Raw genomic sequence first — 16824 nt, forward strand, 5'->3', positions numbered from 1 at the left:
GGGGCGGCACTTAAAGAATGGGTTAACTGAGGGAGTTCGATCCTGCGACAAAATCACCTCAGGTGAGCGCTCTACTGTCTAATCTGGATCCCGCCCCTGGGGAGAAATAAGGGAACATCTCACATTCTAGGGAACATTTAATTGATTACAAGCGTAGGCTTCTATAAAATACAAATATATAATGTGGGAGTGAATGTCACTAATATGGGGTAAATGTTAGTAACTTGGTTAGCTACCCGACACTTTATAGAAGGAAGGAAATGTTTCATTTAACGACACACTCAACACATTTTATTTACGGTTATATGGCGTCAGTCACATGGTTAAGGACCACACAGATTGAGAGAGAGGAAACCCGCTGTCGCCACTTCGTGGGCTACTCTTTTCGATTAGCAGCAAGGGATATTTTATATGTACCGCCCCACAGACAGGATAGTACATACTACGGCCTTTGTTACGTCAGTTGTGAAGCACTGGCTGGAACGAGAAATAACCCTGACACTTTATGGATAAAGTGTTTTAGTTGCAGTCAATATTTTGCTAATACCGGTCTTGGTGGTGTAGTAGTTACGCCATATCGGACTTAAGGCTGGTTGGTACCGGGCTCACACCACGGTACCGCATCCCACCCCTGGGACGAGTTTAATGATTTCTCTCCCATTAACCAACTAATATAGACAGAAAGTCCAGAACAACGTACTTGAATCTTAAATTCGTATATTATAAGCACGAAAATAGGTATTTTAACAACATCAACAATTTACTGTTACCTGTTCTACGTGTATATTTTCTAAAACAAAATCCGGAATTTTCGTCCAACTGATGCCAAATATCCGGATTTTTTCTTTTCTTTACTGCTTAGTTTTACTATCAGTAGATAATATTCCAGTTATAATAGAGATGTATTCTTGTGTATCTTTTCGTTGTTACTTTGTAAATCTATGTAAAAATGCTTCAAATTACGTTTTGAAAAAGCGGTGTTTTCTTTTTGTGAAATGAGTGTGCCCGTGCTTAAAAATTAAAATATTCCAGAACTCCGAAGGGGAAAATGTCAAATAGGTTGGTCGCCCTGTCTTTCCATCCATGTAGTCAAGTGGTAAAGCGTTCGCCTGGTGTGCGATCGATCTAGGATCGATTTATCCGTCCGTGGGCCCAGGTAGTGTGCTTCACAATGCTGTCTGTGGAATGGTGCATATAAATGATCCACTGCTGTTAATCCAAAAGAGTGACAGAGGGGTTTCTCTCTCCTTATGTTTCGATCTTATTAACAATATTCACGACGCCTTATTTAACCGTAGATATTTTAAATGTGTTGAGTGCGTTGTTAAATAAAACATTTCTTCATTCTTTTCATTAATATATTTTATGAGGAAAAACAGAAAGAAAAAGATTTATAGATCCCGTTGCTGCTTTATGGTACCAGTGGTCTATGTGGCAGCAGCGACCCCGCCCCATCTCTCCCTCACCCTCACCCCCCCCCCCCCCTCTCTCTCTATCCTTATTTTCTTTTATGTCCTTTGTATCAAAATAACCAATCTCCTTTCCTTTCTTTTTCAAACCAACCTTTACGGGGAGCGGCTATAAATATGTTTTTTTTTTTTTTTTAACGACATCACCAGAGCACATTGATTGATTTATTAATCATCGGCTATTGGATGTCAAACATATATAGTCGTTTTGACACAGTCATAGAGAGGAAATCCGCTACATTTTTCCATTAGAGGCAATTTTAAGGGATCTTTTATATGCACCATCCCAGACAGGATAGCACATACAACGGCCTTTCATATACCAGTCGTGGTGCACTGGCTGTGACCGACGGGGATCGATCCCAGACCGACCGCGCATCAAGCGAGGGCTTTACCACTGGGCTACGTCCCGCCCCCGGGTTATAAATAAGGCCGCTGCTTAGGATCTATCCTCATTTTCTTTTATGTTCTTTTTTTTCTTCTTTTTTTTTTGTTGGGTGTAATCTTGTGATTTTTTTCACACACACACACGGGCAAAAACAAAAATAGCCTAAGAGAAAAAAAATGAAGTTACAGTTACATACGCCAACTAACTTTTATTTCATCTCAAATAGTTCAAATTCTATCAAAAGGAAACTCCCGTGCGCTACGTAACGTAAATAATTCATGTCCTAAAAATGTTGAACTCACGAAGAACGCTTACATTTTCCCGCAAAATGACGTCTGCCAGAAACGTGCCGTGCGCAAAATTTTGTTTCCATCAACGGGCCACGCGCATTTACTTGTGTATCTGAGTGTCAAGCTTGACACGAGTCTGGGACAGTGAACCGGGAGTACTAAACACTCGCTGAAAAAACCCGGACCGTTGCTCTCCTAACACGAACCATGAGCAATATCGAATGTCAAGCAGCCGAAACGCTGCAGGTCCAACTGTCCCGGCCGGACACCGGCACCCCTTGGGGGTTCCGACTGCAGGGCGGAGTCGACTTCAGCACCCCCCTATCTATCCAAGTGGTAAGTTTTTATTTTCTATATTTTCAAACCGAACCACCCGTGCGTATCGGTGTTACATTTTATAAATGTCCACATCGCATGTTGTTATTTTTACACCGATGTATATTATATATATATATATATATATAGATTAACAAAGGTGAGAAATAAACCCGTTATATTTTGCCGTTAATGAGCCAAAGGCTATTGGCACCGTGCCTGGAAGTGCGAGTTAGTTGTGGTGTGTGGAGTTTCTTGGAGAACAAACACCTTCCAGCGGTACCTAGAGATAACACACTTAGCGAATCTTCTCGCAGTGTACTGCACCGAGTCGCTATATATGGATTAGAGACCGGCGTGCCAAAAATACCTGTGCGACAATGTATACATACAGTATGTATGCGTAATGTGGGCTACCTGAGTAAAGTGTGTGTACATACGTGTAGGTAGCAAGTAAGAGAGAGAGAGAGAGAGAGAGAGAGAGAGAGAGAGAGAGAGAGAGAGAGAGAGAGAGAGAGAGGAGAGGTGAATCAATGACAGTTTCAATTTCAACATCTGTACTTGATGCCTCTTGATAACTCGGCAAATGTTAAAAGTCTGTTTTGTTTAACTACACCACTAGAGTACACTGATTTATTACTCAAACATTTAGTAATTTTGACATATAGTTTTAGAGAGGAAACCCGCCATCCATCTTAACAGCTAAACCAAACATAAGTTTGTTTCGTTTAACGACACCACTAGGGCACACTGATTTATTAATCAAAGTCTACTGGATCTCAAACATTTGGTAATTTTGACAAATAGTCTTAGAGAGGAAACATGCTATGCCTCTTGACAACTCAACATTAAAGTTTGGTTTGTTTAATGACACCACTAGAGAACATTAATTTATTGTTCATCGGCCACTGGCATAGCCAGGATTTTATATTAGGGGGTGCCAACCCATACTGCTAAAAAAATGTGTCATCGGCTATTGGATGTCAAATATTTGGTAATACTGTCATAGAAAAGAAACCCGCTACATTTTTTCCATTAGTAGCCAGGGATCTTTTATGTGCACTATCCCACAGACAGGACAGCACCCGTGACAGCTGTTTATATACCAGTGGTAGTGCACTGACTAGAACTAGAAATAGCCCAATGTGCCCACAGACTGGGATCGATCCTAAACCAACCGCGCATCAAGTGATTGCTTTACCCCACTGGGCTACGTCCCACCCTCACTGTTGGTCTAGGATCGATCCTTGTCGTTGGGTCCATTGGGCTATTTCTCATTCTCACTGGGCTATTGCTCGTTCCAGCTAGTACACCATGACTGCTATATCAACAAAGGCCATGGTATGTGTTGTCCTGTTTGGGATGTTATATATAAAAGACCCCTTGCTATCAATGATGCCTCTGATACCAAAATTTAAAAGTGTGTTTTGTTTAATGACACCACTAGAGCAAATTTATTTGTTAATCATTGGCTATTGGATATATCAAACATTTGGTAAGTTTTGACTGAAACCTGCTACAATGGATCTTTTATATGCACTTTCCCACAGACAGGATAGCACATACCACCACCTTTGATATACCAGTCGTGGCGCACTGGTTTGGATGGGAGAAAAACAAATCAAAGAATGGGTCCTTAGAGGTGATGGAGATGGGTGAATGACAGTTTCGATTTCAACATCTGTACTTCATCACGGACTGGTATACCAAAGGCCATGGTATGTGCTATCTGTCTGTGGGATGGTACATATACATGTAAAACAAAAATCTGTTGCTTGTAATCAACAAAATGTAGCAGGTTTCATCTCTAAGGCTACATGTCAAAATTACAAAATGTTTGACATCCAGTAGCCAATGAATAATAAATCAATATGCTCTAGTGGTGTCGTTAAACAAAACAAATTAAGTTTTTAAGTGTACTTCAGCCCTCTACATTAACATTTCTATCTAGGAGCCAGATGGCGTCTGCTTGTATTTTTATATAAATGGTATGAAATGTTTTAGTCACCGAATTAAAAACGCAGACCCTAGTTTTAACTCGTAAAAATGGACACTAAGTTTAGTTACCTGTAACACAGTTGGATAAAGTTACAACAGAGGTAAAGAAGAGTGTGTGACGTTTAAACCGGGAAATATCCGTAAACAATAGATTAGAACTCTAACCAATAACCATTACTTCTCAGACGCACGTGCGTTTTTAAAAATATGAAAAATGCATTTTGTCGTATTAGAAAACAACAGGATTAGCAGAAATACTTTGGTTGTACGTAAATGGATAATCTAAACAATAAAATATAAGTGATGTTTGATTTCAGTGATCATAAACGTCTCTAATATAGTACAAAAATATGCTGTAGTGTGTAAAAACTAGGGTCTGTCCCTTTATATATATATATATATATATATAAAAAAAAAAAGGGGGGTCACATAATAATTATATGCCACCATGCAAATCAGTGGCAACGTAGAGGGCTGTACACCTATTGACAACTCAAACAATGAATGAATGTTTAACGACACCCCAGCATGAAAAATACATCGGCTATTCAGTGTCAAACTATGGTAAATGCAAAAACAATTGTTTTATGATCAATAGCAATATAAAAATTCAACAGTTAAATTAAAACACAGTGTAAAGAACTGTGCAAAAATACAAATATCACAGATAGATAAAATTAAAACTTCGCAACCTCACCGTCCCAATCACGTTGCCAAGTCGAAAAGATAACTTGGTTGATACAATATTTAAAATCAGTATACGGCACACCAACCCCAACTCAAACAAGCCATATAAATTTGTGTTTGAGACAGTCAATTAGTTTTGAGTTAATTCAGGTTGACAGTGACTGTCTGGTCTATTCATTCATGGTGTCACACCTTTAATGTGGTTGAATTAATCATGTGACGTAAGTTTGTTAATTGCCCAGGCAGATATAGAGACAGGATTTTGTCTGGGATATTAATGAGGGTATGGAATGTGCTGACTGGAATACTGGAGTCATGTTAGGGTAAACTGATATGAGCATTGGTGATACATTTACCTATTACATGTTGCTAATCTCCGTTTAGGGCAGGATTTTGCGGGTTTCCTCTGATGACTACGAGTCAGAATTACCAAATGTTTGACATCCACAGGGTTTCTAGATTGGTAGCCCCACTCCCATGGCTAGTGATATTCAATGTTGGGCTAGTAAATAACTACTATTAACATGCCCGGCAACTAGTGAATGTTTTAGGGGTCAAATGTTGGAGTTAAGTCTGTTTTGTAAATATGAATATCCTGACCCCACCCCAACCTCCAATGTTAGTGTTTTTAAGCTCTATCTATATTAGGTGACATATCTGATTATTACTATTATTTAGTAAAATTGTATTAACTTAAAGTAAAGTAGGGCTAGTGAATGTTTAATTGTGGCTAGTAATTTGTTTTAATCACTGATCCATGGCTAGTGGATTTGATAAACATTCTAGAAGCCGTAACATCCAATAGCCGATGATTAATCAATCAATGTGCTCCAGTGGTGGTGTTAAACAAAACAAACTTTTTATAACTAATGTCCATTTATTAAATTTGATATATGTATTAAACAGTTATTATACAATAACTGATGGAAAGAGTTTGACCCGTACCCCTCTGTATCAAGGCTCTAAAGACTAACCCTAACCCTAACACTAACCCTAACACTAACACTAACCCTAACACTAACCCTAACACTAACCCTAACACTAACCCTAACACTAACACTAACACTAACACTAACACTAACCCTAACACTAACCCTAACACTAACACTAACACTAACACTAACACTAACACTAACACTAACACTAACACTAAAACTAACCGTAACCATTGAAAGGTGGGTACGGGTCAAACTCGTGCCTAACTGATATTCCTCATATTTCATGTTCTGTATTTTGTTTTAAACAAGCACTTTATTAGCAGAAATATGGATACAAATATATTTTAAATAAATAACATGTTCATCCAAACTGTACTTTTTAATTTTCAACTACTACTAATTTACTGACTGTTCATACAAAGAGAAAGAAACCATTTAAAATAAATATTTTTTTATATTCAGAACTTGCTAATGTTTCATAAGTGCTGACCCCACCCCCAGTTGAAAATTAAATCAATCTACAGTAAAAGTTGGCTGTAAGACATTCAGACATTTTGAGGGCATTCAGGCATATGACTAGGGTATTACACAATTTGCTGCATAGCCCAGCACCCCCCATCCCCCACCCCCACCCCTCACCACACCCCTCCCCGAATTAAATTTGAACCCTGTAAATGTATGTACTTACTTGTTCTTGTGTTTTATAATGTTACTTTTTAATGTTGTTTTAAACAATGTACTACATCTTGGGAGCTTCTTGAAATAAATTAAAATGTAATACTAGAAAAAGAAAGTTATACAAAATGTAATACTAGAAAAAGAAAGTTATACAAAATGTTACCATAAAAGAAAAAACTATTATGGAAATTAAATATGTGAATTTATTTAATTTTATTTTATTATTTCTAATGTTGGCCTTATATCCATGTATGTACACTTTTTAAAGATTTACATTTGAACAAGTGATTCCATTATGTTGGCTTTATCCTTGTGGCTGATCAGTGTTTTAACTTTTATTTCACTGAGAATATTTACATTTGGCAGAGTATATGTGACCGCTTCTAAGGAAGGTGGGGCTGCTGTTAGAATTTCACACAAGAAGTCTTTGTTAAAGAAATTCCTCAGCCCTGCTGAATATTTCATGTTAAACATTTCACTTGACATGAAACGAGCCAGAAATAAACATCGTGGAATATATCTGCGGTGGGCAGTGCACCTATACAAGTATACATATGTACATAACACACATATATCACAGGCGTAGGAAGATACCAAAAAGTGGGGGGTGGGGGACACACACACACATATATATATAAATACATGTATAAATATATAAAAAAACATTGCTGTTGCCATAAAGTAGGGTGGGGGACACACACACATATATATATATATAAATACATGTATAAATATATAAAAAACCATTGCTGTTGCCATAAAGTAGGGGGGGGCACATACCCCCTTGCACACACACACACACACACACACACACACACACACACACACACACACACACACACACCCTGCTTCCTACACCAGTGTATATTTATAGTATTGGGTTTGGGCTCCGCACATATTTTTGAAGTGTAGGGTTATGTTCTCGGGTTACTATTTAAAGGATAGTTCTAGTTTAGATCATATATTTGTTTGTAAGAGGTGAAAATATTTTTAAACTTGTCTCTTGAAAAGAAACCATGAGGTAGGACGTTGCCTGGTGGTGAAACTCTCACTTGATGCGCAGTCGGTCTAGGATCGATCCCAATCGGTGGGTCCATTGGGCTATTTCTCATTCCAACTGGTGCACCGTGACTAGTATATCAACGGTATGGTATGTGCTATCCTGTCTGTGGGATGGCGCATATAAAATATCCTTTGCTACTAAAGGAAAAATGTAGCAGGTTTCCTCTCTAAGACTATTTGAAAAGAATCAAATGTTTGTAATCTCTATAGCCGATGATTAATGTAGCAGGTTTCCTCTCTAAGACTATTTGAAAAGAATCAAACGTTTGTAATCTCTATAGCCGATGATTAATGTAGCAGGTTTCCTCTCTGACTAATTGAAAAGAATCAAACGTTTGTAATCTCTATAGCCGATGATTAATGTAGCAGGTTTCCTCTCTAAGACTATTTGAAAAGAATCAAACGTTTGTAATCTCTATAGCCGATGATTAATGTAGCAGGTTTCCTCTCTAAGACTATTTGAAAAGAATCAAACGTTTGTAATCTCTATAGCCGATGATTAATGTAGCAGGTTTCCTCTCTAAGACTATTTGAAAAGAATCAAACGTTTGTAATCTCTATAGCCGATGATTAATGTAGCAGGTTTCCTCTCTGACTAATTGAAAAGAATCAAACGTTTGTAATCTCTATAGCCGATGATTAATGTAGCAGGTTTCCTCTCTAAGACTATTTGAAAAGAATCAAACGTTTGTAATCTCTATAGCCGATGATTAATGTAGCAGGTTTCCTCTCTAAGACTATTTGAAAAGAATCAAACGTTTGTAATCTCTATAGCCGATGATTAATGTAGCAGGTTTCCTCTCTAAGACTATTTGAAAAGAATCAAACGTTTGTAATCTCTATAGCCGATGATTAATGTAGCAGGTTTCCTCTCTAAGACTATTTGAAAAGAATCAAACGTTTGTAATCTCTATAGCCGATGATTAATGTAGCAGGTTTCCTCTCTAAGACTATTTGAAAAGAATCAAACGTTTGTAATCTCTATAGCCGATGATTAATGTAGCAGGTTTCCTCTCTAAGACTATTTGAAAAGAATCAAACGTTTGTAATCTCTATAGCCGATGATTAATGTAGCAGGTTTCCTCTCTAAGACTATTTGAAAAGAATCAAACGTTTGTAATCTCTATAGCCGATGATTAATGTAGCAGGTTTCCTCTCTAAGACTATTTGAAAAGAATCAAACGTTTGTAATCTCTATAGCCGATGATTAATGTAGCAGGGTTGAAAAGAATCAAACGTTTGTAATCTCTATAGCCGATGATTAATGTAGCAGGTTTCCTCTCTGACTATTGAAAAGAATCAAACGTTTGTAATCTCTATAGCCGATGATTAATGTAGCAGGTTTCCTCTCTGACTAATTGAAAAGAATCAAACGTTTGTAATCTCTATAGCCGATGATTAATGTAGCAGGTTTCCTCTCTAAGACTATTTGAAAAGAATCAAACGTTTGTAATCTCTATAGCCGATGATTAATGTAGCAGGTTTCCTCTCTAAGACTATTTGAAAAGAATCAAACGTTTGTAATCTCTATAGCCGATGATTAATGTAGCAGGTTTCCTCTCTAAGACTATTTGAAAAGAATCAAACGTTTGTAATCTCTATAGCCGATGATTAATGTAGCAGGTTTCCTCTCTGACTAATTGAAAAGAATCAAACGTTTGTAATCTCTATAGCCGATGATTAATGTAGCAGGTTTCCTCTCTGACTAATTGAAAAGAATCAAACGTTTGTAATCTCTATAGCCGATGATTAATGTAGCAGGTTTCCTCTCTAAGACTATTTGAAAAGAATCAAACGTTTGTAATCTCTATAGCCGATGATTAATGTAGCAGGTTTCCTCTCTAAGACTATTTGAAAAGAATCAAACGTTTGTAATCTCTATAGCCGATGATTAATGTAGCAGGTTTCCTCTCTAAGACTATTTGAAAAGAATCAAACGTTTGTAATCTCTATAGCCGATGATTAATGTAGCAGGTTTCCTCTCTAAGACTATTTGAAAAGAATCAAACGTTTGTAATCTCTATAGCCGATGATTAATGTAGCAGGTTTCCTCTCTGACTAATTGAAAAGAATCAAACGTTTGTAATCTCTATAGCCGATGATTAATGTAGCAGGTTTCCTCTCTAAGACTATTTGAAAAGAATCAAACGTTTGTAATCTCTATAGCCGATGATTAATGTAGCAGGTTTCCTCTCTGACTAATTGAAAAGAATCAAACGTTTGTAATCTCTATAGCCGATGATTAATGTAGCAGGTTTCCTCTCTGACTAATTGAAAAGAATCAAACGTTTGTAATCTCTATAGCCGATGATTAATGTAGCAGGTTTCCTCTCTAAGACTATTTGAAAAGAATCAAACGTTTGTAATCTCTATAGCCGATGATTAATGTAGCAGGTTTCCTCTCTGACTAATTGAAAAGAATCAAACGTTTGTAATCTCTATAGCCGATGATTAATGTAGCAGGTTTCCTCTCTAAGACTATTTGAAAAGAATCAAACGTTTGTAATCTCTATAGCCGATGATTAATGTAGCAGGTTTCCTCTCTAAGACTATTTGAAAAGAATCAAACGTTTGTAATCTCTATAGCCGATGATTAATGTAGCAGGTTTCCTCTCTAAGACTATTTGAAAAGAATCAAACGTTTGTAATCTCTATAGCCGATGATTAATGTAGCAGGTTTCCTCTCTAAGACTATTTGAAAAGAATCAAACGTTTGTAATCTCTATAGCCGATGATTAATGTAGCAGGTTTCCTCTCTGACTAATTGAAAAGAATCAAACGTTTGTAATCTCTATAGCCGATGATTAACGTTTGTAATCTCTATAGCCGATGATTAATGTGCAGGTTTCCTCTCTAAGACTATTTGAAAAGAATCAAAGTTTGTAATCTCTATAGCCGATGATTAATGTAGCAGGTTTCCTCTCTGACTAATTGAAAAGAATCAAACGTTTGTAATCTCTATAGCCGATGATTAATGTAGCAGGTTTCCTCTCTAAGACTATTTGAAAAGAATCAAACGTTTGTAATCTCTATAGCCGATGATTAATGTAGCAGGTTTCCTCTCTAAGACTATTTGAAAAGAATCAAACGTTTGTAATCTCTATAGCCGATGATTAATGTAGCAGGTTTCCTCTCTGACTAATTGAAAAGAATCAAACGTTTGTAATCTCTATAGCCGATGATTAATGTAGCAGGTTTCCTCTCTAAGACTATTTGAAAAGAATCAAACGTTTGTAATCTCTATAGCCGATGATTAATGTAGCAGGTTTCCTCTCTAAGACTATTTGAAAAGAATCAAATGTTTGTAATCTCTATAGCCGATGATTAATAAATCAATGTGCTCTAGTGGTTTCATTAAACAAAATAAACTTTAACTTTGAAAAGAAACCAGCTGCTGTCACATGGCTTGACATAGGCCACTCCTATCTGTTAGAAAGAAAGAAATGTTTTATTTAACGACGCACTCAACACATTTTATTTACAGTTATATGGCGTCAGACATATGGTTAAGAACCACACAGATTTTGAGAGGAAACCTGCTGTCGCCACTACATGGGCTACTCGTCTGATTAGCAGCAAGGGATCTTTTATTTGCGCTTCCCACTGGCAGGACAGCACAAACCATGGCCTTTGTTGAACCAGCTATGCCTATCTGTTAGCTGCAACGTGCTTTTGTATGTACTTTCTGACAGACACAGCACCACATACCACAACCTTTTTATTTAGGTCTTGTGGTACACTGTGCAAAACAGAAATAACCAAACACTATTCTTGTATGTTTAAACAAACAACAGTTTTTCATATCCTATGGGAAATGCTTTTTATCATGTAAGGGCAGAATGTAGTCCAGTGGTAAAGTGCTCACTTGATGCGCAGTTAGTCTTAAGATCGATCCCTGTGGGTTTGCCCAGTGAGCTATTTTTCGTTCCAGCTAGTGCACTGTGACTGGTATATCAAAGGTATGTGCTATCCTGTCTGTGGGATGGTGCATAATATAAAATATCCTTTGCTACTAATGGAAACATTTAGCGGGTTTCCTTTCATGACTATATGTCGAAAATGACCAAATGGTTGACATGCAACAACCGATGATTAATAAATCAATGTGCACTAGTGGTGTTGTTAAACAAAAACAAACATAACTCTTCCTTTTTTCATGTAATCATAGTAATGGTGGATTATGTTGCATGATAATTAATAATGGGTATCAGCCGGTGATTAATACACCAATGTGCATTAGTGGTGTCGTTAAACAAAAAAAAACTTAACTGTTCCTTTTTTTCATGCAATCATAGTAATGGTGGATTATGTTGCATTATAATGGGTATCAGATTTTCACTTCCATGATTTTGCACATTACGCACATGATCATTTCCATGACATCCTGTGGCGTGTTTAAATGATGTGCTGCTACAATGCTGTATGTTTTATCACACAGGGGAAGATTGTATTCCCTGAATACCTTGTTTATTTGCTTTCTGTTTTCACTTGAACAGTCTAAATACACGCATGCATGCAGCATGTTTTGGCCAGGCGCCTATTTCTCAGAATACCTTACTTACTGAAGTCGTGTACATGTTTATCTCTACATCTGCAGGTATGTACTTGTATTATGTAGAGATAAATAGTCTACACATTTTTTTTCAGACAGCAAAGAAAAGCTGCAGCATGCATGCATTTATCGTGTTGTTTGTTCTTGTTACTAGTGTGTACACAGAATAATACACAAGAGGCTACTGGATTCAATTTATCTTATGAGTTGTTTAAAAAAAATGTACCTATATAATGGGCAAAAAAGAGTGGGATATTGAAATGGCTTGAACTTAATGACAGCACCAACCGCAATTACCGTATTTGCATTATGAATTGCCGTCATGTCAGGGGTTATAGCGACAGCAAGTTTTTGCCAATGGATAAAAATGGTGGATAAAAACTGGTGGATAAAAACTGATGGATAAAAATGGTGGATAAAAAGCATTGCCATCAGTTGAAGGGATTATTTTTGGTTTTTATATTTTTTTGAAGAAGATACCGATTTAAAATTGTTGTAGGCAGGCTCAAAATTGACGGTTGCAATGGTGCACATTTTTCCTGCAACAAAAACATTCCAAAATTGACAGTTGTTTCCTTCTGTCTGCTGTTTACACGGCACACAGAAAAACAGACTTCTAATACTCCATACACAATATTCGGGGGCGGGACCTAGCTCAGTGGTACAGCACTCGCCAGATGTGCTATCGATCTAGGATAGATCCCCGTCGGTGGGCCCATTGGACTATTTCTCGTTCCATGCCAGTGCTCCACAACTGGTATAACAAAGGCCGTGGTATATACTATCCTGTCTGTGGGATAGTGCATATAAAAGATCCCTTGCTGCTAATCAAAAAGAGTAGCCTCTGAAGTGGCGACAGCAGGTTTCCTCTCTCAATATCTGTGTGGTCCGTAACCATATGTCCGATGCCATATAACCGTAAATAAATTGTGATGAGTGTGTCATTAAATAAAATATTTCCTTCCTTTCACATGGTATTCTTTCATTGGCTGTAGTATCTTGTCATCAAATAGCTGTACGTGTCTGTAAATCTCATGTATTGGGTATTAATTTGCATCTAGGCAGCTGAGGCTTGAGGCTGAGTGTGTGATAGCTATCCCACCCCATCCCACCACTCATTTGCTTAAAATATAGGTCATTTGCACCACCTCATCCCACCTCAACTTGGGACATCCCACCTCAACATGGAGCACCCTACCACTCTTCAGCTCACATCAACACACCACACTACATCACCTGTTTGTCTCTTATTTCCAAAGTAAAAAAGGTGAGACAAACAGGTACACAGTAGGTATTACTTTTCCAATGGCAGAAGCCTCGGCAGTGACACATGTCAACATTTGTGTTTAGTTCACGGTTAAAATTTCATGTTTAGCTCTATTTCTCACAAACTTACAGTCCTACATCAATCACACTTGGTTTATAGTTACATCTTTGTATGTTCATCTCAATGTATGTTAAAAACAAATTGTTAACTTAAATTTTTTATTGAATTGGGGGTGGGGTTTAACATGCAATGAGATGAAGATTTAATTCCACAGAATTCTTGTTGCTGAAATATAGGACATGTGTGTAAATATTTTAATAATTTCCTCAGTAAAAGTGTATGTCTATGTGTTTGCATGTGCACACATGTATATGTTTCAAGTAAAAAAAGACATCAGTGAAATGTGATAGAATGGAGTTTATATACCATGCATCAGGAATATGTAATGTATCGAATGTTTGTTGTATTGTTGACACTATTATTCAGCTTAAAAGGATTGTTTCTCCATGTAGCTGGTTTCCTCTAAGACAACTCCTGCAATTGTCCACAGCAATCGGCAATGCCATAGAGATGGAGGTGAAGTTTTGGTATTTTCCACGGCACTTTTTTTTTGCTGTGGATTACATTAGAATTTGTTTTCCACATCATGTTTCATGACCTGAATAGATAAGGCCCGTATAAGGGTCCCTATGGGCAACCTAGCAAGACATCTCAATACCAATTAGGTCCTAGTAATGACCTACTCTCGTTCCAAAACATATGTAGCTCCCTCTTTTCCATTTGGTGGACTGATAAAAAATGTGTCGAATTTCCTTCATTCAAAATGTGCACCTTTTTCCCTTTGGCATTAATCCTACGGGATATTAAAAATTCCATAGCACCCAAACCAACCCTCCGTCTGCTACCGACCTCAGTTGGGCTGCTGGTGCTTTCTTGCACCTGACAGTGCAGGTGGTCCTTTTTCCTACCCACCCCAACCCTTTTCTGTACTGGACGGAGGATCCAGCTAAGGCCGGCACCTATGCCCATGACAGGTGTGCGCTAAAACAGCTTGCTCTGAATGTGCATGTTAATCCCTATACCATACCATATGTTACATCATGTTTCTTGCCATGGGCCTTTTCTTAATTGCAGGGTTTGTATAGGGTGTATACTACCAAATCAAATCCCATAGACGACAATAGTAACATATGTGGCAACGTATCAACCGACATAAACACCACGGATATAAATACTACCACCCCTTACACTTAAAGTGAATCAGAAAAAAATGGGGGTCAAGCTGCTCGTTTCTGAGATAACGGGTAGCATCTATGACTACCCTAGTTTCGCACAAAATTCGAGTACTTTTTTTTACAGGTACCCCATACATGTTTCAAGCACAAGGCTACTTGACACATTGGTACTAGATGAAATAAAATTGCACATTTTTTTCACCAGGATGAAACTATTATTTTTTACAACCAACACACTCACATTTATAACCAATCACAGGACTTGTGGTGTTCACTTCTCTATCAAAAGTTCGGTGCACCTCGAACTTTGACCCAGCCGGAAGTTATTTGGTTTAGTACTACCTATAAGACTATGTGGTAAAAATTACCAAATGTTTCACATGTTTGCAGCTGGTACAGATTTCTGACGATTGGCTTACATTTTGCCTGAGATGCTTCAGTCAAAGGATCAAACCCTCTCAGTAGATCCTTTCCCTGATCAGGTTTTCTTAGTCCTAACCAGTGCCCCATGACTCTGGGCTGGCCAGTATATCAAAGGCCATGGTATGTGCTGTTCTGTCTAAGAAAATGCATATTAAAAACAAATCCCTTGCTGCTAATGATAAAATGTTGCAGATTTCTTCAAAGACTAAAATATGTCCGAATTTCAATTTGACATCGAATAAGAAATCTGTACATGCTCTAATGTCTTTCTATAGTCTGTCCCATCCTCCTACAAAAATATTTTTTGTAAATAATTTCGGTTCGATTTGACATAAACAGAAAAGTAAAAGTGTTTTAGAAATAACAAGAAATACTATTTTTGTGTTCAATTCAGAAAACAATCAGCTTAAAAATAAATAACTTGTAGTAAATTTCAAAGTATCAAACAAGGCATTCTCTGTAGAACAGACTATAGATTTTCTGGCCTGGTGCTTGTAAAATGTTTAGTGTCTAGACAACATGACATAAATAATAAATATGAGTCTACATAGACTCTAAAGTTTTATAAACACTGTTCTAGCTAGTGTTTGTATAGCTTCGAACTAAAACGGTCACTTTTTCATATTTTCTAACCATTCTACTCCCACCCCCACCCCCACCCCCTCCCAGGTAAGGCCCTGCATACATTTGCTCACCCTCCGGAACACTCTAAAGATATACATGTACCTTTATTGTAGTTAAGAATGCATTCAGCATTCCTTGGCATATTTGAAAGTTGAGAAGTCTGCATGTACATATTGCAGGTCGGAAATATTGGCATTGTATCAATCGACAGTGTGTGCCTGTCTAAATGAGAATGCTGGCAGCTGATCCCAGAATACAGGGTGGTCATTAGTAGGGGGGTGGGGGGTGGTGGGCACCAGTGTTTGGTAATTACTGCTGCCACCTAATTTTCATATTGGGCAATTCCACGTAATGGTCTCTCTTTTTGTCCCATCTTGAACACATTGTTGATTGCAAATAAGTGGCCTTGGTTAATCATCTGGCTACAGGCTGGTAGGTACAGGGTTCGCAGCCCAATACTGTCTCCAGCCCAGTGTGAGTTCTTAAAGGGACAGACCCTAGCTAGTTTCAGGCCATAAAAATTAACATTAAGTTTAGTTATAATCTACAAACTTGCAACACATTTGGGTAAAGTTACAATTGAAGGAAATGTTTTATTTAACGACGCATTCAACACATTTTATGTACGGTTATATGGCGTCAGACATATGGTTAAGGACCACACAGATATTGAAAAAGGAAACCCGCTGTCACCATTTCATGGGCTACTCTTTTCAATTAACAGCAAGGGATCTTTTATATGCACCATCCAAAGTTATAATTGAGTGCTAAACTCGACTCCATAACTGTTACCTCTTGGACGCGTGTGCATTTTCAAAAATATGAGAAAAGCATTTTGTGATATTAAAAACACCAGGATGATCAAAAACAATTCGAATTTATGGAAATGGATAATCTA

At 37.6% G+C, this 16824-nt stretch overlaps 1 protein-coding gene across 4 annotated transcripts in view; it reads left to right on the forward strand.

Moving 5' to 3' along the window:
• Window positions 1-2246: 2246 nt before the first annotated feature.
• Window positions 2247-16824, forward strand: part of LOC121378502 (PDZ and LIM domain protein 3-like) — a 49753-nt gene continuing 35175 nt past the window's right edge. For all 4 annotated transcript variants that reach the window (XM_041506700.1, XM_041506701.1, XM_041506702.1 and 1 more), the window contains exon 1: window positions 2247-2483. In XM_041506700.1, the coding sequence (XP_041362634.1) occupies window positions 2355-2483 (129 nt within the window). In that variant the 5' untranslated portion in view covers window positions 2247-2354. The remainder of the gene's footprint in view (window positions 2484-16824) is intronic.

This window comes from Gigantopelta aegis, chromosome 8, assembly GCF_016097555.1.
Source record: "Gigantopelta aegis isolate Gae_Host chromosome 8, Gae_host_genome, whole genome shotgun sequence".
Classification (NCBI taxonomy): domain Eukaryota; kingdom Metazoa; phylum Mollusca; class Gastropoda; order Neomphalida; family Peltospiridae; genus Gigantopelta; species Gigantopelta aegis.